This window comes from Canis lupus, chromosome 11 (assembly GCF_011100685.1).
Source record: "Canis lupus familiaris isolate Mischka breed German Shepherd chromosome 11, alternate assembly UU_Cfam_GSD_1.0, whole genome shotgun sequence".
In the NCBI taxonomy this organism is placed as follows: domain Eukaryota; kingdom Metazoa; phylum Chordata; class Mammalia; order Carnivora; family Canidae; genus Canis; species Canis lupus.
The window spans coordinates 16,838,110-16,864,640 of NC_049232.1; the positions used below are offsets into that span (position 1 = coordinate 16,838,110).

Sequence of the window (26,531 nt, forward strand, 5' to 3'; positions counted from 1 at the left end):
AAAAGATAAAAAGTTTCAGTTCATGTAAGAAAAGCAAGTATTGAATGATTATATTGCTATGATCATGATTTCAAGAAACGTCTTACACACAAGACCCAAGAAGTAAAAGTAGCTCATGTGTCTAACCATGGATGAATGGACAAGCAAAATTCAATATATGCATATAATGGAATATTACTCAGCCTGAAAAAGGAAGGAAATCCTGTCACATGCTACAATATGGATGAACTTTGAGGACATTAGACTAAGTGAAATAAGCCAATCACCAAGAGACAAATACTATATAATTCCACTTACATGAGGTATGAGAGTAGTCAAACTTCCAGAAACAGAGAGTAGAATGGTGATTGCCAGGTTCTGAAAGGAGGGAAAATGGCGGGTTGTTATTTACTAGGTATAGAGACTCAGTTTTTCAAGATAAAAAAGTTCTGGAGGTTGGTTGCACAACAATGCACACACACACCACTATTGAACAGTAAACTTATAAACGGTTATAATGGTAAATTTCGCTATGTGTTTTTTGCCATAATTAAAAAGAAAAAAAAATGTCTTCAGTTGAAAAGCCAAGACTCAGTATTTGATATTTTTTTTGTGTTTTGTTTTTTTAGTATTTGATATCGTCAGCTTAGATAAGGCACTACAGAATTGAAATTAAACCCAAGTAGAAGTTAATTTTGACTTTAACACATAATATATAAACAAAATTAAGGACCATATTTACTATTCATTTTTCAGATAGTCAGAAAGTATTTATTTCTTGTGTATCTCCCGAGATAGTTTTATAGAAGCTTGACTGGCTCTGAGTCAGCCTCAGTCTTATCTGGGGAGGATTAGATTCAGTCCAGAGTGTCACAAGTATGTATCTCTGGGGTCCTGACATTTCCAGATCTGAGTGTTTTCCTGTCAGACCAGTGTTGTTCCCATTGTTACTACTAACAATGACTTGAAAGTTCCAGTCTAAAGCAGAATTGATCAAATATGGCTCCTGAAGTTTTTCTGGGTCAGGACCAGACTAGACAACTCACCATTTGTCTAACTTAGGACATCTTCAACCTGTTCCTGATGAACAACTCATCTGATTATCCCTAAATCTTGCAATCTCAGACCCTGGGAAGTTGTGACACCACTAGTCACTAGTAAGAAATGAGGCAAGTGGCTTTAAGCCCAGTCCACGTATTTCCCTCCCTACCCATTATCATTGCATATCTGAGACAAGGGTGTGTTAACAGGAACAGGCTTGGAGGTCCACCAGATAGGACTCTGAAATATAATTAGATTTCTGTTTGAGATTTCAGCTTCATGTGCTGTCTTTTCACTGGTAGCTTTCTTAATGGAATTAGAGAAAATATCTTTCGAAAGAGTGAAAGAGAGACAGACTCCTGAGCCCAATAAAACCAAGTCATCTATATTTGATGACTCGTTTTACAGCAAGGACGTTTGTCTAGACTGATTAAAATATGCAATCTGAAACTAGTTAATACCTACATAGCCTTTCCCTCCCTCTCTGACTCTCTGCATGCTATACACAAGCATTGGATATTTCTTTCATCAGGTTATGCCTTTACACCCCATCTTGCATGCATATAACTCCATTTACACAGAAGATCAAATTCTGAAATTAATCTCTTTTTCTAAGGAATATTGAAAATATAAATCCAAGTATCCTTGTCTCTCTGCCTATGAAATATGGTTTTGTGACATGGATAAGACAGCTTCTGTAAATAGTGGAGAAGGACAAGACAAAAATGTTTAACTAAAGTCACAGGTGCAATTTTGTGTATGAGTAATGAAACCGGATTTAGGTTGCAAATGTTGCAAAGTTCCCTGCCCAGAGAATGACTGACACCTTTTGGTATGGAAGTTTTCAGATGTGTCAAACCACTGCTATTTCTTCCGTCATTGTTAAGGGTTAATGGTATAGGTTGCCGCAGTGGTGAAGGACAGGAACTGCAGGAAGACCCCAAGGGAAAGACTAGGCAAACATTGTCAGATTATAAGGTTTTAGCTAAGAAAGGAAGAGTGATTTTGATTTTGTTGCAGTATTGGAAATATGGTTTTCTTGTCATCAAATAGACACAGACTACGATGTCACCATCATTAGATAAAATGCCGTCTACTACACATGCATCCTCAGTACACATTCATAAGATAGCATGAATGTGAACAGAAGTGAAGACAAAATGTCTTTGCAATCAGACCACCAAAGTGACCTTGGTTCATGGGCATATGAACTTCAAGGTAGTTCAGTTTTAATCACTGGGTTATATTTATAGGTGTCATCAGGACTATATGTAATTTATTTCATTATCAACTGTGTTTTGCTTTGTATCTCTAGTATCTTGAGGAACTTGGTTTTTCTAATTAAAGTCCAGGACACAGGTTTAGTGATTCTTGCTATACCATCTGAGTCTTTTTTTACAATAGGACTAACAATACAGTGATTGGCTGAAAAGAAGAAAGTCAGAAAAGAGAATTTTTAGAGTAGCAATAATAAAAGAACTGTTAAGCATTATCTGATGCTCTAAATAAAAGTATTTGGGGGTGCCTGAGTGGCTCAGTTGATTGGTCATCTGCCTTTGGCTCGGGTCATGATCCCAGGATCCTGGGATTAAGCCCCACGTCTGGGTCCCTGCTTGGTCTGCTTCTCCCTCTGCCACCTCTCCCTACCACCTGCTCATGCTCTCACTATCTCTCTCTCAAATAAATAAATAAATAAATAAAATCTTAAAAAAATAAAAGTATTTGGTTTCATTGTAGGCAGACTAGCAGACTATATATCATTGGTTCTGGTTTTGTGGCTCACTCGTACTAGATGGTTGTGACTTCCTACCATCTGCTTCAACTTATTCCATTGCCTTGATTTTATATTGCCCAATTAGTCTAATATTCAAGTGAATCTTTTTTTTTTTTTTTTTTTTGGTAAAAGAGTCAAAAAGCAAATCACATCTTGAGATAGGAGCCAAGTTCAAGGCTTAATTTCTGGTAATTTTTCCACATGCATTTATATGTCCCTAATCAAATTAACTGTCAAACATTGCTTGCAATGAACCTGATTGCACACTTTAAATTTTCTTAGGGGGAAGCTTGACTTGAGATTTTTAGCCATTAAGAAACTACTTTTGTTTCCAGATTAAAGCAATTGAAAAATTAGATAATAAACAAATTACTCATTTAACTCCAGCTATATAATATTCAACTAACCAATATTACTATAAAGATTTATGCTCAATAATTATTAAGAACTGCTGTCTCAGAAGTTCTAAAGAGTAAAGATTCTAAGATAATGATGGCAGTAATGACATTAATTAATGTCATGCCACTCAACAATGTAAAAAACACTAGCGATGTATTCATTTTTTTAGTTTTAACATTATAAATAGAGGGGTTTTTTACATGAAATCAGATTCATTTCGCTTACACTTAGAAGTTTCTGTTATATGGGGTATCTGGGTGGCTCAGCCAGTTAAGTATCCGACTCTTAATTTTGACTCAGATCATAATCTTAGGGTCGTGAGATTGAGCCCCATGTGGGGCTCCATACCCAGTGGGGAGTCTGCTTCTTTCCCTCTCTCTCTGCCTCCCCCCCATAAGTAAATCTTCAAAAAAAAGTTTCTGCTGTAAAATTGTTTCAAGTCTGCATTAAGAAAGCAGTAGTTTTTTAAAAAAGTTTGTTTGTTTGTTTGTTTGTTTGTTTAAGAAAGTGAGAGAGAGAGAAAACACAAGCCAGGGGGCGGGGAGGGGCCGAGGGAGAAGGAGAGGGAGAAGCAGATTCCCTGCTAAGCAGAGAACCTGATGTGCAACTCAGGACCCAAAGATCATGATAAGCTGAAGGCAGATGCTCAACCAACTGAGCCACTGAGGTGCCCCAGAAAGCAACAGTTTTTTAAATATTGTATTCCATTGGAGAGGATACATATTGCAGAAAACTTCCTAGGTGGACAAACTGCTCTCTCCAATTTCTCTTATATACTGTACAAGGCTTTTTCATGCTACATCAGAATCATTTCTCCTCTTATGATTATTTTCCTTTCTTCCATTTAGAGTTCCTTATCATTTTTGAGGTTGTCTGAAGGTCAGCTCTTGTACTCACTGAGCTTGCATCCCCTATAATTGCTCTGCTTTCAGGGCATAGTGGGATTTCTGAAGGAGAGATATATTTACCGAGAAGGTTAACTTATTAGGTTCTCTTTACTGCACCAGAAAACCCTCCAAGGTGATTTAAGCACCTTGGTGTTTCAGCATCTCAATTTTCCAGTCTTCAAACACATGCCTTTGCTTTATGATTCAAGGTAAGTCACAGATGGCCAATAGCTGCTGACTTCCTCCCAGAGGGCAGCCTTAGTCAAGTTCAAAAGGAGTTCTGGGCACAGAACAAAACAAAACAAAGCAAAAACAAGTATCTGCCCAATTATAAAGTCTTTGCAGAGAAGAGGCTTTTCGTCATTTTTATAGTCATGTTAGAAGAGCTTAGCAGTACTTTCACAAAGCAGACATGGGAATTCTTTCTTCCCTACCTATATACTCTGTCCTCTGGTTTCTGTGTTCTTCCACCCACATCACTTTTTAGAGCAGTTTGCCAATGACACCAATACTGGTAGAGGTGGGGCTGAGAAACTAAAATTGCTTCATATACAGCTTTGGGCCTTTGGGTTCTCTCTGTCCCCAGGGAAGATTGGACTGGGAAACATCTTCCTGGTAGGTTTTGTTAGATGTGACAATGTATTCCTCTTTCTCTTCTCAGGGTGTGATTTGAGATTGTAAGACTAAAAACTGGATTTGGCTTTAGCAAGCACTAGCTACATTTTCTTTTTGAGAGTGACCTATTGAACACTTGGTTTTGTTCTGTGCTGTGCTCTGCCAATATGAAAACTTATTTATTGCAATGTTGGGACTGTAGGTTCTTTCTTTTTCAACAGCCTTGGCGGTCAGCCTGATTAATGTGTACTGGGTAAGAAGAATGAGGCAGGGCTACATTCACACACAAAAAAAGCTTGTTGGCAGTACCCCTTAATCTTAGGAATGAGTTTGTTAGAATACTGATAGTTTAGTTCTATATGAGGGCAAGTGGACCAGTAGACATTGGTCCAGTTCATTTCTTTGAAGTGAGGGGGATCTCAATAACCTAGCAACTCTGCCTTCTATCAAATGTAATCCCAATATGTGTGTATAGGTGACCTGAATCCAGTCCTTCCCAGCTCTCTGTGTGAAGAGGGATTTAAGGGAAGGCCGCCTGCCTAGATAATTATTTTTGACATTGGGATCTTAAACGTCAGGGATTTTAGTTATTATGCCCATTTCCAATCACATGCCTGTTTCATGGCCCTTCAGCTTGTATGGCCAAAGAGCAACATGATATAATGTGTGGGGGGACCCACAAACATTGAAATGAAGAGTCAGAAAATCTGAATTTGAGGCTTCAGTGTTTGCATCTAAAAATGGAATTAATAGTAGTTCTACTTCATTGAGTTGCTACAAAAATGAAATGAGCTAGTAAGCATCAACTTCTCAGAACTATGCCAGGCATATCATAGGTGGTTAGTATTAGCTTCTCTCTGGAACATTTCCAATAATAATCTGTATACTCATGGAAAGAAGGGCCACTTATGGTCTTTTAGGGCAATAAATTCCAACTATTGAACGTTCTATTGTTAGAAACGTCTATCTTACCATTGGAATTCACTCCAAGTGTAAGTTATCTCTTTATCTTGTATTAATTTGTAACTTGTCTTACATAAACACTTACACAGACATTTCTGGAAACTAGGACATCTACTGGCAAACCCCGCCTCTGTCTCTAATAATTATTTATCCCATAGAGGGAAAGAACTGAGACTTGGCTCCAATTATAGGTAAACTCCTCTCCTTTAGTGAGTCAAGATATCTGTCTAGTTACTAGGATTTTGTTTTCTTTTTATTAGAAATTCCACACTTCCTGGGTATAGGGAACAGAATTAAAATTTATTTCTATAGCATGTAGTAACATAAAATAAGCTACTCAAATGGGAGGGATACTGCAAAGAGCTGAAGAGGATCAGCTGTGATTTCCAAAGTCTGACTATTGGTCGTGAAATGTCAACAGTGGTCATGTGAGGCTCAACTCTTGGTCAAGTTTGAGATGAAGTCTAAAGGTTTGTGTTTTAACAATTCCCCCAAAGACCTTATTAAATGAAAGAAGACTAGGCTGCATTTTGTTTTTTTTGTTGTTGTTGTTGTTTTTTTGTTGTTGTTTGTTTTTGTTGTAGTTGTTGTTGTTGTTTTAAGATTTTATTTATTCATGAGAGACACAGAGACAGAGTCAGAGACATAGGCAGAGGGAGAAGCAGGCTCCATGCAGGGAGCCCAATGTGGGACTCGATCCCCAGACCTCTGGATCACACCCTGAGCTGAAGGCAGATGCTCAACTGCTGAGCCCCTCAGGCATCCCTGCATTTTGCTTCTGTGCTTGGTTTTTCATTTAAGGTGTTATATAAGAAGGTTTCATCTGATTTGTCACTTTAGAGGATTGAACAGAATGGCCACAATCAACAGGATCAATTCCAGACCCTCTGATGAGAGAAATTAAGACACCTGGCACAGATAGCTCTTAGCTGGGTTCATCAGAACTTTGCTTTATTTCTTAGGTTCTATGTATAGCAAGATCATGGCAATCCAGGCTGCAAGTGTCTCACCACCATGCTTCAGTGTTGCTCTTTTATAACCAAGTCTGGTTTATTGCCTTTCTGCTTCTCCTAATTAGAGCAATTCACACTCTATCAAAAGTTAGCTTTAAGTAATTTAACAAAGTAATAGTGCTATTGATTAGTAAAGCTTTATGCTGCCACTGGGAAGAAAAATCAGCCTTTGGAATTAAACTCGGTTCAAGTCAATTCAGCTGCTTACTTTCTAAGAGATCATGGTTACCATGGTCTGCTCAAGTTCTCTGAGCCTTCAACTCTCTCACCTATAAAATAGATCCAGGATCATAAATAACAATTAGGTATTATCAATGAGCAGTGGCTGCTGGGAGTGTGGACTAAGGATGGTGAAGCCAAGTAGGCAAGCCAGGGTAAAAGAATCCCGAAATCAAAGGTCTACTGTGGAGTAGAAAGTAAGCTATGAGGCACATATTTGTCATTCCTGGACTTCTAAAGTATATACCCAAGGATAGCATAAATATAAAACAAAGTAAGAGATGTGAAATTGATTTTTTAAGCCAAGTTGTATCCAAAAGCTACTATCACTTTTATTAGTTTTATTATTAACAATGGACTATTAGAAAAGAAATGAAAGGAGAAATCTGCTTATATGTTCTGTATTCAAATCAAATTCTCTTATATTTCCTTGGTAGTAAGCATTTTATCCGTGGTCCTCTGGAGACAAAACCGGTCTTTGTTATTATATATGCTAAGTAAAGAAGGTAGGCTGAATGGGGTAGATTTCAGACAAGGTGGGAAGAAGCTATGCTCCAGCAAGCCTGCCACAGATGCCAAAGGCATTAAGAGGTAGGGCTTTAGGAAGTTCCTCACATCATTCCACAGAGGCAGCCACCTACTTTGCCAGGCATCAGGCCAGCTCTGGCAGGAGATTGGATCAAGGCTATTTGCATCTCTGTTTTCAGGACATTAAGTGTTGTCTACCCACACAAAGTGAGGAGGAGATCAATGCAGTTCTGCAGAAAGCTTAATTTTGGAGAAGGAAAAGGAGGAGGAATTGGTAGAAGATGGGGATGGAGAAAGAAAGAAAACAAGTCCAATCTTGAAAAAAGAGAAATCTTGCTTTCAATGAAGTACAGATTCCATTTTTTTTTATTTTTATTTATCTATGATAGTCACACAGAGAGAGAGAGAGGCAGAAACACAAGCAGAGGGAGAAGCAGGCTCCATGCACCGGGAGCCCGACGTGGGATTTGATCCGGGGTCTCCAGGATCACGCCCTGGGCCAAAGGCAGGCGCCAAGCCACTGCACCACCCAGGGATCCCCAGATTTCATTTTCTAAAGTGTGATTAAGACATCTTTAGAAAAGATACTTTAGTATTTTTAGGGGAGGGTTGAGAGTTTCCCTGATGTGTTTCAAGGAATAATGATAAAACAGAAAGATCTATCCTCTCCTTGGCATAGTACTAGGTACTGCCATTTATGTGTACGTCACATAGTATGAGTATGTCATTTATGTGTTATATGATATGGGATCAACGGCCTGGAAGTGTCATATGCCCAGCCCAATTTCTCAGGGCCAATAGATGACAAAGCCCAGCCTCAGGATCTGAGGCCACAGTTCAAAGTGTGTGGAAAGACCAAAAAATTTTAAACAATGCTGGCAACTTTGTGTTGTAACTCATCTATAAATAGTTCCCTGACAGTTTCTAATTCCCGATGACTTGGTATAATGCAAGCTATTCAGCAATGTGATATGGATAGATATTTCCTTTTCAAAACATTGCATGAATACATGATTTCCTCCCTTGGTCTACCCTCTAGGAGAAGTAGGAAAAGAGCAAGGTAATAGGAATTTACCTCCAAGCTATAAAGCCTTCCTCTCCTTTCAGTAATCATGGAGAGGAGTTCCTAGTTACTAAGGAGACAACAACAGACTCCATTAGGTTCAAGTACAACACTTAGGTTGCCTGGCTATAGAAAGCCAAAAAAGCAAAGGAAAATATTATCATTGCTGAAATCATTTGATGTCTATGACTAATAAAAAACATGTTGGCAAACTGAATTTTTAGAAATGCCCAAAGGGCTAGGTTAGAGCTACGAATTAATGGCATACAGCAGTTCTGTCTGAAGAAAAGGAAAAAAAAAAAAAAAAAGATGTTAAACTCTTTTAAAATTTATCTGAATAACCAAAAGTTCCCCACAGAAATCTTAACAATCAATTTAGGTTCTTTATTCAATTTTTAACTTCAATCTAAATTTCCCTTCCCCTTTCCTTATAGCTAAATAATAAAGTTTGCACATTTTGAGTCACGTTATCCTTGGGTTCTGAGGGCCCTGGGGGCCTCTTTTACCTTCTTATGCAACATCTCATAATTCAAGAGTTATTTTTAAGGGGTCCCTGAAAACTGTACCCACTTTAGAGACTCTGAGGGCTGATGTGTCCATTCATGCATGTGCAGTGCCCCTCAGAGGCTGGAGGAAGCCAGAGGTGGAAAGAATTGGAGGTGAGCCAGACCTCTAATTACCTCTTGACCTAGGTCCCAGAGGTTACTGTGGGCCTGCCTGAAGATGTTCATCTAGCCTCTGCTTGATCATTTCCGGAGCAGGAGACCTTTGACAGGACCCATCCTATCTTGTAATGAATGCAGCTCTGATTGTTGGAGGGTGCTTTCTCATGCTGCGCCAAAATTTGCCTCCTCTTGCATTTTATACCTGTTGTTCCCCATGGTATCTAGAATAATACTGTTTAACTCAATTTCCTCTCCTCTTAAATAGTACCTTAGATTACTGAAGTCAGACATTGTAACTCCCTTGTATACTGTCCTCTCTAAACAAATATCCTCAGTTTCTTTCTTAGATCATAAGACAAATATTATAACAATAAAAAAGGCAAAATATATGATCACCACAAGGGAAAGACAAAAAGGTGGTCTGGAAATTGGAATTTTTTTTTTAAGATTCATTTACTTATTTTATTTTATTTATTTATTTATTTATTTATTTATTTATTTATTTATTTATTTATTTTTGTTGTTGTTTTTATGATAGTCACAGAGAGAGAGAGAGAAGGGCAGAGACACAGGCAGAGGGAGAAGCAGGCTCCATGCACCGGGAGCCCAACGTGGGATTCGATCCTGGGTCTCCAGGATCGCGCCCTGGGCCAAAGGCAGGCGCCAAACTGCTGCACCACCCAGGGATCCCCATTTACTTATTTTAGAGAGAGAGAGACAGAGTGTGTGAGTAGGAGGTGGTAGAGAGAGAATCCCAAGCAGACTCACTGCAAAGCATGGTGCCAGATGAAGGGCTCAAAAAGGGGCTTGATCCCAAGATCCTGAGATTATGGCCTGAGTCAAAACCAAGAGTCAAATGCTTAACTGATTGAGCCACCGAGGCCCCTGGAAATTTTTTTTTTTCTTTAAAAACTTAAAGGAATTAAGTTTTTTTAACCGAAGGGCTGAAATGTTTAACTGGCATTAAGAATCATCACATCTTTATATTAAGACATATCCATCAAGTTATTCTATCCATCCAGTCATCCTATTGAAAGAGAAATGTAGCTTGATAAGACTTTTCCTTGGTGACACCACCCCAGTTCCCAGAGGCCACCTCACCAAATCTCTCCAAGTTGCTTTTAGTTTTTGCTTTTGTTTATATACTATCAATGCTTACTTTGAGAAAAGTTTCCAGGAAAATACTGATCTGCATTATAACACATTCTGAAAAGAAGGTGAATACCATCTATTAAGAATTAAGAGACAAGCAATGTAAGGAAATGCAGTCTTCTGTGCCTACTCCTATCAATATTGCAGTAAACAAGATTTCCAACACAGAAAAGCTGAAAGAATTTTCTAGTAAATACCCACATACTTAATAACTAGACACCATTACCACATCACCTATCAATATCTCTTTCCACCCATCATCCCATCTCACTTTTTTACGTATGTCCATGTAGAGTGCATTCATCCACACACTTACCCTAATGCGTCAATTTGCATGCTGTTACTGTTTTTGGTTCTTTTCTGATACTTTTAGTTAGCGCTCTCTTCCAAATCCCTTTGCCACTCTTTCTCTCTGTATCACTCCTCCCACATTCTAGCCCCAAAGTTCTAAATGATAAAAACAAAATTTGAAAAGTCTGAGCATGGACAGTATTTTTTTTTTTTTAAGATTTTATTCATTCATTCATGAGAGACATAGAGAGAGAGGCAGAGACATAGGCAGAGGGAGAGCAGCGCTTGCAGGGAGACTGATCTGGGACTCGATCCCAGGACCCCAGGATCACACCCTGTGCCAAAGGTAGACATTCAACCACTGAGCCACCCAGATGCTAGGGACAGTCTTGAAGTAGCATCAGGAAAGGACACTGAAGACCACACAGGGCCTCACCGGCATTATCACCTCAGGCCTGGGATGGACGAGATCCTCAGGAATGAGCGGGCACAAACCAACTTACGAGAGAGGGTGGTATGGATGAGCATGCCAACCTTATAGTTTACTATGGGAAATATAGCTAGCTATCAAATACCCAGGCCCAGATATTTCTTGATCAACTCCATCTCTCTCTGAACTAATCTACAGGACCAGCCAGATGGTGAAGGGTTTTTGTGAACAGAAACTCAGTAAAGAAGGTCTTACTGGTATGGAGCCTTATCAGCATTGATTTTTCAACAGCTGGCCAGCACTATGCCTGACACCAAAAGGGTGCTTCATAATTAGTACAAAGATGAAATGAATATGTGAATACTAGCTACACTCTAAGAGAACTGCTGAGCAGACCAGAAACTCATGTTGTGTGGATCAGGGCACCTCTTATCTGCACTCTGTTGGTGAACCATGCCAGTCTACCCCTCCAACTCCCTTTAAAGAAGTTCCATGACTACCATTATCATTTGAATAACATTCTCTTTTAGCCACATGTATGGCATTAATTCAGCTTTCATGAAATCCTAATCCTGCTCTGGTCTGAAAGACAACCTGTCTTTAAAATGGGGTTATCTATGTCTATATAATCCCATCTTTGATGAACTGATTTTACTGGCTTTACTCACAAAAAAAAAAAAAAAAAAAAAAAAAAAAAAAGTGATTCCCTGCTACCTAAAGTTTCCCCTGATGTACAAAAACCATTCCTTTCCCTATCTCAAGATTTATGTCTGATAAGAAATGTTAGTCATTTATTTTCTGGGCTTCCTAATTACCCATCCACAAAGACTTGGCAAAGTGAGCTCTTCAGTGGAAAGGCAGCAACACAAGCGTAAATACAACACTTTTCACAACAGACAGTTTTTCCGCAACGATAGATAAATCTAATTTTGACAAATTGATTTCATTTTGAAATCCATAAAAGGAGCTTTCTAGTTATAAAGTCTCCAGGTGAATCCTTCGGTTAGGCAACAACTTCCTAAAGTAGTTCTTTCAAAGATTTCAATGTCAAAAATCAGACTATTTTATAGCAAGCAATTCCTATCTTCTATTGCTTAGTGATTTGTACTCCTGACCACTTTCCCTATACAGATGCCACAGAAAATATCTGTAAATATCAGCATTTCATGGTAGCATCCCACTCTTCAGAGATTATTTGAACACAAACCTTTATGGTGTCAGAGTGGAAAATGACACAGAAGAAAGGCTCTCTGAAAGAGGCTCCCTCTTTCACGTGAGTTTTCTTACAGACTGGGAAAAAAAAAATCAGACACTTTTAGGCATTGACACCTCAGTGTAAAATGCCAACCACTGACTAGAGTTGCTTTCTAACTGCCTCTATTATAAGCAACCAAAATACAAAGTTCAGATGCAGATTAAAACCCTTAGAGAGGGTAAAAGATACCCTGATGTAGAGAGTGGCTTTGGTTGCTAGGTATTGGAATGCTTTGACAGGAGCACATGCACTCGGTTCCACAGACTGCAGAAAGGATTCAAGCTTGATAAACAGGGAACAGTTAATCAAAGCTGGGCTTCAAAGGCCATGTTTGTTCAGACTTCATTAGTTCTTTTTATTCCTTTGATGCATCTGTCTCTAGTGACAGAAACTCTTATTTTTTCAAGAAACTAAAGCACAAAAGGAAACTGAAAAAGCTGCAAACTGATTTGGCAACAGCGAAGCAAGAGGCTGCCATCACAGTTCTGGAACTCAATGAGAAGATAAGGACTCTATGTGAAGGGAAGCCAGCCCCTAGAGGTCAGTATTACCATGTGACAGTTGCACACTGGCCTCCATCCTGTGTGAGGTATATAGTTTTACTGGCAACAGAGCAAAAAGCAGGGCTCTGGTGCCAGGCAGCCATGCTGGCCTGGCCTGGCCTGGCCTGGCCTGACCTCCATTCCACATGAACAGTGGCATTACACCAATTACTGACTCCTGGCTGGGTTCACTTTCACTGTTAAGTGAGGTTGAGAATGAAGAAGAGGTCCCTTAGAGCAACTGAGGTTCCTGAAGCTGAGGAGCTGGGCTAAATAGACCTGATAAGTGTCTTTGCACAAGCTGGGTGGCAGTGAGGGAAGGGCAGAGTCTAAGGAAGAAGTGAGGGATGAAGCTCTGGAGTGGAGTGAGGAGTGGAGCTTGTCTCCAAGTGTGGACAGGCTTGTTTGCTCAGGCAGGCACAGGAAGCTGAACAGTGAGCGTTTTAACACAGGGCCAACAAACGAGCCAGGACCAAGCAGGGAAGGCTGGGTGAGGATGCTATCTGGGTGATTCAGAAGAATGTTAGTGATTTTGGTTTGGATTTTTGAACAAGTCTTCTCTAAGGGACTATCAACACACATTCGGGAAGGAAAACCCCTCAGACTGTCCTCATTAGGAATGATACGAGTTAACATTCAAAACTATGTGCCAGGCATTCGCTAAGCACTTCACATGTATTTAATTCTCAGAAGAGCCTCTGAAGTAAGTACATTTATGGATTCCAGAAGAATAAGCGGAGGCTTAGGGATGTTGATTACTTTGCCCCAGGTTAGACAAGTGTGAGCAACACCTAGGCAGTCCGCCTCCAGACAGCCACTTACCCTACCCAGTGTGTCTGCGTACCTCCGACACAGCAGGCTACTTCATTCCTGCTCTACAGCAGCGAGCAAGCCTCGTTCTGCCTGGTGAATCGCTCAGAAAACTGTGGTCCTCTGGATCAATGCCTTCCTCTCATGTGTGGCACTCTTATAAAGCCAGAAATATGCCATTATTCTTACTCCGGCTTCCTTTATTACTCATGAATAATTCTGGAAAAAGAGGAGGATCGTGGAAATAAATGGAGGAGGAGAAGGTAGGCGATGTGGTGGCTTCAGGGAGTGAGACACGTCCAGCATCCTGGCCACATGGTAAACCTTTAAAATGAGTTTGCTATTAATTTTCTATTTTGAATAGCGCTTTCCCAGGGTTGAAATGGCATGTAACACAGTCATCTTGAAACACATGCTGAAGGGCAATTTGTTTTTCTCTTCCCACAGAATATAATGATAACTTATGAATTGGCTTTTACCACCATGAAAAGTTAGAGAATAAAATCCATCCAAGGATATTATCCATTTAAAGGTCTTTATTCTAGGGCATCATAGCCAGATTTCAAGATAGTTGCATAACAAGAAGCTGATAATGATTGTACATCACTTTGGAGAAAGTTCTCTAGTTCACCTGAGAGAAGCTTTCAACTTCTCAACCCTATTTTGAATCTAGTGAATAAAAGATCTTATTGCAAGGTATATAAATCTCATTGTTGACAAAAGTATCATTCGCTGCCTAATAACAATTGTGTCCCTTTGATATTTTAGTACGCCAAAATTAAAATAACACAGAAGTACCAGGACTCTAATGATTTGAGAGTGCTTAGAAAACATGAAATCCCACCTTCTTTGTCCATTTTATCTCTATATTTGTTGTTTTTTCTTAAAGCTACCAGTACAGAAAAAAACATAAAACCCTAACGTATGGTGAATAGATATAAATTTAAATAAAGACAGGTATTCTAAGGTCATTTATGAATGAAAACAGTGACTCTTTGGACCTATATGTTGCTTCTCTTATTTGGTGGAAAACTGAACTGACTTAAATAATTGCGCTTTCTTGCTCTGCCTTTGCTCCCACGTTCCTCAACCTGAATTCAATAGCTCAAGAGATTGTTAAAGTACTTGTGGCCCCAGAGTCATATTAGTTTTCATTCTCAGAGACTTTGGTCACCTTGTCCTACCTCTCAATACACTTGAAAGTAAAGCCTGCAAAGATGTTGGTAACTTTAACACACAATGACCTCCATTTAACCACACAACAAATAGGACTGACCCACCTCCCACACACACATTCCTAGACTAGAACAACACCCTTTCCCCAGTTATCTTGTGTCCTTTTATAAAATGTTTGTTTTCAGTTCTCAGATCTCTGTTTGCAAATGACAGATGTCCCAGTCATAACAGCTTAAGGAGAAAGGGTGATTTATTGGCACAAGTGTAAACAAACTAAGAAAGGGCATGCTATGAGCCATATAGTCCAGTGGATACAGTCTCAGATACCATCAGAACACTGTCTCTCATCTCTGCTTCTCTCTTCATTGAGACTTCATTCTCTCAAATGAGATGTCAGAAGAGACTGGAAACATGGCCATTAGCAACTATGGGCTGCCCTCATCTTCCCTCCAGAGAGAAAAGAAGGCATTTTTCCACTAACTCCAGTTATAAAAAGTACAATAAAGCACTCTGTCCTGGCTTGGGTTGGGCACCCATGTGAGGACATGAACCAGTCTGTGGCCAGAGGTGAGGAACTATGGTTGGACAGGCTTCAGTCATGCACCTGCCACTGGGGGTGGGGTAGAGGGAAATCAGAGTGGAAAAGAAGAAGGTTCTGACTGGCAGTTCCCACTAGAAATACAGGGCTGGATTTGGAAAGAAGCACTTCCTTCAAGGAAGAGGTAATCCATTACTAGAAAGAAAGAGTGAGGGACAAAATCAACTTGTCCAAAACACTCTCAACTAGTGGTCAAGTTAAAATAAAATGTAATGTTTAATGAGTCACCCATCCATGAGTATTTGCATTTTTTAAATAGATTCTTCTTGATGAACAAAAGACCTTCATAATCCAGGAAATAAATGTCCAATGGTATAATTTCAGACCTCATAAAAATAGACAGTGAACCACTTTGAGAAAGGAGTCCCCTTCCAGCCTCCATCAAGTGATATCATGATTGCCTAGTCTGAGGGCTTGCCTTTTGCAACAATTGGAATTGCAAGAGGGAAAAAAATTTTATTCTAAATGACATGATACCGGAATTAACATAAAGCTATTTTTCTGTTATGGTTACAGATTGATGCCTATAGTTCTGACAAGCAGATTAAGATATTTCCAGATAAATTAGAATATCTTTTACCCAAATGTGCATTTTTTTCTTTGTTTGGTTCATTTTTCTAAGTCTATATTTTTAGGTTGCCATTCAGCTTCTCTGATCCAGAGGGATATTCCAGAATATCAGGAATACCTTTAAGCATATTCACATTGACGAGCAGTGAGCTACCAAACTTTTCCTTTTCATATAAACACAGTAAACTACTTCACTGGCTATGTACTTAAATTACCTCCAAGGAAATAAAAGATTTAAGTCAATGGAAAGTTCAACTGAAAAGAAAAACACTTTTATTATAAAACTGGCACAGCAGGAAACTTACTTACAGCCTGAGTGTTGTTTGTTGATTTTGCTTTGTGCAAATAATCACAGCCCAAGGCAGATTTCTTCCGTCATTTCCACAGCCTGCACTCCAAGGGCTTATTGCTTTATTTACTACCATAATTCAGTGAAGTGTCTATTGTACCCATTTAGAGTCACCTTCTGGTAAACCTTAGTAAGCAGGAAACTAAGGTTAAATTTCAAAAACTGTCTTTGCTTCCTTTGACTTAAAGTTACTCTGCATAAGACATTTGTGACTAACTCATTGTTGGGACATGAGCATTAAGTCACTTGCCGTGAGGAAAGCTCCTACCTTTGACCCGAACATCAGGGGCCTGGTTGATAGATTTCAAGCAAGTGTACAAAGCACTCTTTTGAATTTCTTTTCCTTTTAATTCTTTCCTCCTAATATGCATAGCTAGTATACCAAATAAGGTATCTAGCTCCGACATGCAAGTTCCCACTGCCCCAGTGACAGCCATATCAACTCTAAATTATCTTTTGGTTTTATTTCTGTTAAGAAGATACTCCCAGTTAGTGCAGGTATATCCCAGGGGAAGCTGATTCAAGACTCAGAGTGCATTCTTTTCTGGGAGGCATGGACAAGGACTGACATTTTGGTAATTTTCAGTGGCACAAGACAGTTTTTAAACACTGTTAATTTTAAGAATTAGACTACTGCTGTTCTATATTGTTTTAAAAAAATCTGGAAATTTATCTCTTTGTCAACATCCCACAGCAAACCGTGATCAATATTTCAAGAGTATCTTTTATCATGATGTCTCCTCCCCTCCCCTGAGGACTCAGCCCTCCTATTTTCTCTCCTCCTGCAAACTGACTCAGGATCAAAGCTCCTATTGCATGTAGGTGTCAAAAAACTGGGATTTGAGGTGATAAGAACGTTCTGGAATTAAACAGGGACAGTGGTTGCACAACACTGTTAAGATAGAAAAATGAATGAATCGTACACTTTAAGTTGGTTAACATGGTGTATTTTATGTGAATTTTGTCTCAACTGGGGAGAAAAAACTGTGATTAAAATGATCCTCACTAGGATGTAATGACTAACACCCTGTCAGGTTTAAGTGCATTTTAATGAGAGTGCTTTGGGCCCACATAAAATCTTAACTTGGTAGAGTTCCAAGCATTTAGAGAGAGGTCATATTCCTATTTACTGGAGTAAGGCCAATCTTGTGTAGTTGTCCATTTGTGTCTAGGTTTTCTCAGCAATGTCATCCTGTCCTCTTGACTTTCTCTAAGTCTAGCACTTTGAAAGTCTTCCTCAGACTAAGAATCAAATACTTGATCAATAGCTCTGTGTGCAACCCTCTTTCACCACTGAACACAGATATTTATCCTACCAGAATTTTCAAAGAAAGTAACAAGGAAGGCCTTGGGATTTCATTGTTTCAAATGCTGGGACCTTGTCAAAATGCACTGTTCACCCATTTCATCAGGCTGCACAGGGTTTGGTCTGATACCTGGGCAAAGCATGAACAGGCAGCCTGTACTTCTCTACTGCTGCCAAGGCTGTGACTGCCTTGACAGAAGGTGACAACAACTTAGGAAAACAAAATGTGGAGATTTCCCCCTCAAACATACATATTATTATGCCAACATCTGCAGAAAAGGGGTTTCTATAAAGCATTCTTATTGAGAGCAGCCTGGGTGGCTCAGCGGTTTAGCGCCCCCTTCAGCCCAGGGCGTGATCCTGGAGATCAAGGATGGAGTCCCACGTGGGGCTTCCTGCATGGAGCCTGCTTCTCCCTATGTCTCTGCCTCTCGTTCTCTCTCTCTCTCTCTCTCTCTCTGTCTCTCATGAATAAATAGTAAAATCTTAAAAAAAAATAAGCATTCCTATTGAATCCTCAAATAATAGAAGCTATTTCAAGGTGGGATATTTTACATGTAGACCAAGAAACAACAGTAATTAAGAATAGGGACAATGAGAGTATAGGAATGGTAACTTCAAGATGTGCTAAGTATAAGAAGTTCCTAAGGAGTTCTAATATTTACCTCATAGGTAAATTTGTCTATTTGTCTTTATAATATCTAGGTCTCATTCAGAGATTGCCTGTCAGTTTGTTTCTTCCTTTGTCCTCCAAAGTCTTTCTGAAATAGTGTGGCTTCCTGAAATGGAGTCCCACAGCCAAAGTCTGATTTCAGAAGTTCCCTCAAGGATAAGCAACTGCTCCAGGAGTCCCTGCAAAGCTTAGGGGTGTATTTCATGAAGATCCTGAGAAATGTTATTCACTATATGCAAATTTAGGGTGGTTCTAATTTTCAAAAGGACATCCTAGAAACCTCTAGGCCTGAAAATCACTCATGTGAAAATTAGGTGTTGCCTAATTTACCTAGAATTTTGTTGGTTGCCAGGGACAAAGACCAAAATGGAACAAGTGTAAGCAGAAAAGCAGCAAGAAGGCTGAGACACAGGACATGGACTGCTCATTTGGCTCCTCTTTGCTACTGGTCCTACTTGAGCTACTGCATGCACAGACCAGAAAAGACACCCTGGCTGCCTCGGTCTATAGTGGACATCTGTTTCTGCCTGCTCAGAACCACTTCCCTCTTTCTTTTGGTGCAAGAAGCATGATTTTCTGTGGGGAAAGAGTTCCTCTCCCATTTTCTGAAGTTCTATGGGATTGTTCACCACAATGTCCCTTCCTCCTTGGCCCAGGGGAAACCTTGTGACTAGTTATCTTACTCCCATTCCAAGTCTTTTTTTTTTTTTTTTTTTGCATTAAGTAGTCAGTGTTGGCTTATAATACTTGCAACAAAGAACTTTATACCCGACTCCAGGGAACAGAACTTCTTTCTCACAGAATCTATTCAGAGTCTCACGGAAGGAATTTGATCAACCACGATTGTGTCACATTATAACCCATGGATCAATTGCTGTGGCCAAGGCAGTGGGATGCTAGAAGGACCACACCTGTGTCATGAGCCAGAAGTCAAGGACTACATGTTATCAGATAAAAAGAAAATGGGAAAACTTTCTGGACAAAAAACAAAAATACCTCTCACTGACCTCTATTTTTTTTTAAGATTTTATTTATTTATTTGAGAGAGAGAGAGAGAGAGAGAGAGAGCATGAACAGGGGGAGGGGCAGAGGGAGAAAGACTCCCTAGTGAGTGAGGAACCTGATGTGGGGCTGGATCCCAGAACTCCAGAATCATGCCCTGAGCCAAAGACAGGCACTTAACTGACTGAGCCACCCAGGCATCCCTTAATGCCCTCTTTTATCTATTTTAGTTAAACTTTATAAACTTGAAGAAGATACCCATGAGCTGAAGATCAGTTGTATCTTGTTAAGTAAATACAAAATTTAGGTGCTTTCAATTTCAAACTGCATATTTAGGCCCTTCCTTTCCAAAAGGCCTGGAAATCTATTTATTTTATAATTAACAAAGGGTAAGAAGATCCATTCTGAAATTTTGGTAGGGGTCCAAAATTTGGACCTTTGCTAGCTATATCAGCTGTGGGAATTCAATGATCTCAAGGTCTCCTCCCTCCTTTGTTTGTAAGACTAATTTTGGAATTCTACTATTATCAGGAAATAGGGTCCCTTCCTTCTGTCCATCCCTTAGGAATTTTTTTTTTTTTTTAAGTCGCCTGGCTTCTGTATCCAGAGAAGTTGGATAAAAGGGCAAGCAGCAGTTAATGTCAAACAAGGCACATGGGAATTGGAGCTTGATCAGTTTCAAAGGTTTCCTACTTAACCACGGAGACTGCTATGATCTCTAGGAGAGCATGTGCTGTTTGGCATTGCTGTTAAATAAACCATATTAGAGCTGAGAAGGAAGGTGCTTCCTTCCAAGCAATTTGCAGAGAAGCAGTTGAACGTTCCTTTGTCAAACACCAACAGAGGGACGTTTGTCAACATAAAATGAGTTGGAGAATTTGGGGTTTCAGACAGTTATCAGCCAGCTGGAACACCAATGTAGCTTTTCCTGGTACAAATATCTTGGTGCCCAAATAGAAAAATGTTCTCTCCTGCATTCCCCAGAAACCTCAATATTATTTCACTTATTGACTCAATGTTTCCTGATAGGAGGTTGAAGTAGAGAATAGCTATGTTAGTCATATGAATAAATTTGGAGTAAGTGGATACCTTGGGGAGGCTTGAGCTCATCAAATTGAGAAAGGATACACAGAACAGGATTCCACTGGACAAGTGAGTGCCTTTTGTTTGAAGGCAGAAGATTTCTGGTGTTAGGATAGTGTTAGATATTATACTCTTCTACATATATTAGATATATACCCCAATGCACATTGTAGTGGTCTATTAGAATATTTGTTTTTAAAGATACACTGCCTTGGACCAGATTATCTTACTACACTTCTACATTCCTCAATCAAATAAAGCCACAATTTGATGCTGGACAAAAAATATGTAACTAAGAAGAATTTTTTTTTAATTTTTGTGTATATATTTTTTTTAAATTTTTTTTTTAATTTTTATTTATTTGTGATAGTCACAGAGAGAGAGAGAGAATGAGGCAGAGACACAGGCAGAGGAGAAGCAGGCTCCATGCACCGGGAGCCCAACGTGGGACTCTATCCCGGGTCTCCAGGATCGCGCCCTGGGCCAAAGGCAGGCGCCAGACCGCTGAGCCACCCAGGGATCCCTTGTGTATATTTTTTATTGGAGTTCGATTTGCCTATATATAGCATAACACCCAGAGCTCATCCCATCAAGTGGCCCCCTCAGGGCCCGTCACCCAGTCACCCCGCCCCCCCCCCCCCCCCCCCCCCCCCCCCCCCCCCCGCCATGTCCCCTTTCACTACCCCTTGTTCATTTCCCAGAGTTAGGAGTCTCTCATGTTCTGTCATCTTCACTGATATTTCCCACTCATTTTCTATCCTTTCCCCTATAATCCCTTGCACTATTTTTTATATTCCCCAAATGAATGAGACCATATAATGTTTTTCCTTCTCTGATTGAGTTACTTCACTCAGCATAATACTCTCCAGTTCTATCCAGGTTGAAGCAAATGGTGGGTATTCGTCATTTCTAATGGCTGAGTAATATTCCATTGTATACATAGACCACGTTTACTTTATCCATTCATCCATCGATGGACACTGAGGCTCCTTCCACAGTTTGGCTATTATGGACATTGCTGCTAGAAACATCAGGGTGCAGGTGTCCTGCCGTTTCACTGCATCTGTTTCTTTGGGGTAAATTCCAGCAGTGCAATTGCTGAGTCATAGGGCAGTTCTGTTTTTAACTCTTTGAGGAACCTCCACACAGTTTTCCAGAGCGGCTGCACCAGTTCACATTCCCACCAACAGGGCAAGAGGGTTCCCCTTTCTCCACATCCTCTCCAATATTTGTGGTTTCCTGTCTGGTTAATTTTCCCCATTCTCACTGGTGTGAGGTGGTATCTCATTGTGGTTTTGATTTGTATTTCCCTGATGGCAAGTGATGCGAAACATTTTCCCATGTGCTTGTTGGCCATGTCTATGTCTTCCTCTGTGAAATTTCTGTTCATGTTTTTTGCCCATTTCATGATTGGATTGTTTGTTTCTTTGATGTTGAGTTTAACAAGTTCTTTATAGATCTTGAATACTAGTCCTTTATCTGATATGTCATTTGAAAATACCTTCTTCCATTCCGTAGGTTGTCTTTTAGTTTTGCTGACTGCTTCTTTTGCTGTGCAGAAGCTTTTTATCTTGATTAAGTCCCAATAGTTCATTTTTGCTCTTGTTTTCCTTCCCTTCATAGATGTATCTTGCAAAAAGTTACTGTGGCCAAGTTCAGATGAGATCGGGCACGTTCAGGGTGGTATGATGTAGACTGTGGCCAAGTTCAAAAAGGGTTATGCCTGTGTTCTCCTCTAGGATTTTGCTGGATTCTTGTCTCACATTTAGATCTTTCATCCATTTTGAGTTTATCTTTGTGTATGGTGAAAGAGAGTGGTCTAGTTTCATTCTTCTGCACATAGCTGTCCAATTTTCCCAGCATCACTTATTAAAGAGACTGTCCTTTTTCCAGTGGATAGTCTTTGCTGCTTTGTTGAATATTAGTTGACCATAGAGTTGAGGGCTCATTTCTGGATTCTCTATTCTGTTCCATTGATCTGTGTGTCTGTTTTTGTGCCAGTACCACAGTGTCTTGATGATCACAGCTTTGTAGTACAGCTTGAAATCTGGCATTGTGATGCCCCCGGCTCCGGTTTTCTTTTTTAATATTCCCCTGGCTATTCGTGGTCTTTTCTAATTCCACACAAATCTTAAGATGATTTGTTCCAACTCTCTGAAGAAAGTCCACAGTATTTTGATAGGGATTGCACTGAATGTGGAAATTACCCTGGGTAGCATTGACATTTTCACAATATTAATTCTTCCAATCCATGAGCATGGAATATTTTTCCATCTCTTGGTGTCTTCCTCAATTTCTTTCAGAAGTGTTCTGTAGTCTTTAGGGTATAGATCCTTTATCTCTTTGGTTAGGTTTATTCCTAGGTATCTTATGCTTTTGGGTGCAATTATAAATGGGATTGATTCCTTAATTTCTCTTTCTTCAGTCTCATTGTTAGGGTATAGAAATGCCACTGATTTCTGGGCATTGATTTTGTATCCTGCCTCACTGCTGAATTGCTATATGAGTTCTGCCAATCTTGGGGTGGAGTCTTTTGGGTTTTCTATGTACAGTATCATGTCGTCTGCAAAGAGGGAGAGCTTGACTTCTTCTTTGCCAATTTGAGTGCCCTTTATTTCTTTTTGTTGTCTGATTGCTGAGGCTAGGACTTCTAGTACTAGAAGTTGAACTAGTACTATGTTGAATAGCAGTGGTGAGAGTGGACATCCCTGCTGTGTTCCTGATCTTAGGGGAAAGGTTCCTAGTGTTTCCCCATTGAGAATGATATTTGCTGTGGGCTTTTTGTAGATGCTGAGAAATAGTCCCTCTATCCCTACCCTCTGAAGAGTTTTGATCAGGAATGGATGCTGTATTTTGTCAAATGCTTTCTCTGCATCTACTGAGAGGATCATATGGGTCTTGTTTTTTCTCTTGTTGATATGACCTATCATGTTGATTGCTTTACAAGTATTGAACCAGCCTTGCATCCCGGGGATAAAACCCACTTGGTCAAGGTGAATAATCTTCTTAATGTATTGTTGGATCCTATTGGCTAGTATCTTGTTGAGAATTTTTGCATCTGTGTTCATCAGGGATATTGGTCTATATAATTCTTTTTGGTGGGGTCTTTGTCTGGTTTTGGAATTACGGTGATGCTGGTCTCATAGAATAAATTTGGAAGTATTCCATCCCTTTCTATCTTTCAGAACAGCTTTAGTAGAATAGGTATTGTTTCTTCTTTAAACGTTTGATAGAATTCCTGAGAAACCATCTGGCTCTGGACTTTTGGGTCTTGGGAGGTTTTTGATGACTACTTCAGCTTCCTTGCTGGTTTTTGGCCTGTTCAGGTTTTCTATTTCTTCCTATTCCAGTTTTGGTAGTTTGTGGTTTTCCAGAAATGCATCCATTTCTTCTAGATTGCCTAATTTATTGGCATATAGCTGCTTATAATATGTTTTTAAAATTGTTTGTATTTCTTTGATATTGGTTGTGATCTCTCCTTTTTCATTTGTGATTTTATTAACTAGAGTCTTTTCTCCTTTGATTTAATAAGGCTGGCTAATGGTTTATCTATCTTATTAATTCTTTCAAAGAACGAACTCCTGGTATTGTTGATCTATTCTACAGTTCCTCTGGTCTCTATTTTATTGAGTTCTGCTCGAATCTTTATTAACTCTCTTCTTCTGCTGGGTGTAGGTTTTATTTGCTATTCTTTCTCCAGTTCCTTTAGGTGTGAGGTTAGCTTGTGTATTTGAGTTTTTTCCAATTTTTTGAGGGATGCTTGTATTGCGATGTATTTTCCTCTTAGGGCTGCTTTTGCTGTGTCCCAAAGATTTTGAAAGGTTGTATCTTCATTTTCATTAGTTTCAATGAATCTTTTTAATTCTCTAATTTCCTGGTTGACCCTTTCATCTTTAGCAGGATGCTCTTTAACCTCCATGTGTTTGAGTTTCTTCCAAATTTCTTCCTGTGATTGAGTTCTACTTTCAAAGCATTGTGGTCTGAAAATATGCAGGGGATAATCCCAATCTTTTCATATCAGTTGAAACCTGATTGTGACCCTATATGTGGTCTATTCTGGAGAAAGTTCCCTGTGGCCTTGAGAAGAATGTGTATGCAGTTTCTTTAGGATGGAAAGTTCTGTATATATCTGTGAAATCCATCTGGTCCAGTGTATCATTTAAGGTCCTTGTTTCTTTGGAGATGTTGTACTAAGAAGATCTGTCATTCACAGGAAGTGCCATGTTGAAGTCTCCCAGTATTAGTGTATTATTATCTATGTCTTTACTTTAGTTTTTAATTGATTGATATATTTGGCAGCTCCCACATTAGGGGCATCAATATTCATGATTGTTAGGTCCTCTTTTTGGATAGATCCTTTAAGTATGATATAGTGTGCCTCTTCATCTCTTACTACAGTTTTTGGGATAAACTGTAATTTATCTGATATGAGGATGGCTACCCCAGCTTTCTTTTTTTTTTTTGTTTTTTTTTTTTGTTTTTTTTCTACCCCAGCTTTCTTTTGAGGACCATTTGAATGGTAAATGGTTCTCCAACCTTTCATTTTCAGGCTGGAGGTGTCCTTTGGTCTATGAGTCTCTTGTAGACAGCAAATAGATGGGTCTTGCTTTTTTATCCACTCTTAAATTCTGCGTCTTTTGACGGGATCATTTAGCCCATTCACATTTAGAGTTACTATTGAAAAATATGAATTTAGTGTCATCGTAATACCTATTCAATCACTGTTTTTGTGAATTATTTCTTTGAGCTTCCTCTTTCTTTTACAGGGTCCCCCTTAATATTTCTTGCAGAGCTGGTTTGGTGGTCACATATTCTTTCAGTTTCTGCCTATCTTGGAAGCTCTTAATCTCTCCTTCTATTCTGAATGACAGCCTGGCTCAATAAAATATTCTTGGCTAGATGTTCTTCTCATTTAGGACCCTGAATATATCTTGTCAGCCCTTTTGGCCTGCCAGGTCTCTGTGAAGAGGTCTGCTGTTAATCTGATATTTCTCACCATATAAGTTAAGAATTTCTTGTCTCTTGCTGCTTTAAGGATTTTCTCTTTATCTTTGGAATTTGCAAGTTTCACTATTAAATGTCGAGGTGTTGAATGGTTTTTATTGATTTTACAGAGGGACTTCTCTATCTCCTGGATCAGAATGCCTGTTTCCTTCCCCAAATTAGGGAAGTTCTCAGCTATGATTTGTTCAAATATGTTTTCTGGCCCTCTGTCCTTCTTGGTGCCCTCTGCAACCCCAATTATACATAGATTTTTTTCCTTCTGAGGCTGTTATTTATTTCCCTTAACCATTCTTCACAGCCTTTTAATTGTTTTTCTCTTTTTTCCTCAGCTTTCTTCCTTGCCATGAACTTGTCTTCTGTCATTCACTCTTTCTTCTACCATTAACCCTCATCGTTAGGACCTCCAGTTGGGATTGCATCTCATTTAATTGACTTTTAATTTCAGCCTGATTAGATCTAAATTCTGTAGTCATGAAGTCTCTTGATTCCTTTATGCCTTTTTCCAGAGCCACCAGTAGCTTTATAATTGTGCTTCTGAATTGGCTTTCTGACATCGAATTGAAATCCAAAATCTGTAACTCTGTGGCAGAGAGTACTGTTTCTGATTCTTCTTTTGTGGTGAGTTCTTCTTTCTAGTCATTTTGCCCAGTGCACAGTGGCTGTATGAGTGGCCTAAGACAAGAATATCAACCACAACCTAAGTAAATTACCCCCTAGATGATTCTGCCGAGGTCAGAGACCAGAAATTGAAAACAAAGATCAAAATGAAATAAAACAAAAGGACCACTAAAGTGAAAAACATATTTTAAAACAAAGTAGTAAAAAATAAAAGGCCAGGAATCCTAAAGAAGAAGAGAAAAGAAAAACACAAAAAGACATAGAAAAAAGAAAAAGGAAACGAGAAAAAAAAGGTGGGGGCTGGGAGATGGTGGTGGTGATGAAGTTGTAGTGGATGGGGAATGTAGTCTACCTGAGGGGTTTTATTTATTTATTTTTTTAAAGATTTTATTTATTTATTCATGATAGTCACAGAGAGAGAGAGAGAGGCTCAGAGACACAGGCAGAGGGAGAAGCAGGCTCCGTGCACCGGGAGCCCGACGTGGGATTCGATCCCGGGTCTCCAGGATCGCGCCCTGGGCCAAAG

The 26,531-nt window shown here is 39.4% G+C and overlaps 1 protein-coding gene across 8 annotated transcripts in view; it reads left to right on the plus strand.

Moving 5' to 3' along the window:
* The window catches only part of CCDC192 (coiled-coil domain containing 192), a 216,693-nt gene that overhangs the window by 137,529 nt on the left and 52,633 nt on the right, over positions 1-26,531 (plus strand). For 6 of the 8 annotated variants that reach the window (XM_038552047.1, XM_038552051.1, XM_038552048.1 and 3 more), the window contains one exon: positions 12,682-12,814. In XM_038552047.1, coding sequence (XP_038407975.1) covers positions 12,682-12,814 — 133 coding nt within the window. Of the gene's footprint in view, positions 1-12,681; positions 12,815-17,013; positions 17,138-18,650; positions 19,001-26,531 lie in introns of those variants that run through there. The other 2 variants (XM_038552049.1, XM_038552053.1) reach the window with 2 other exon arrangements.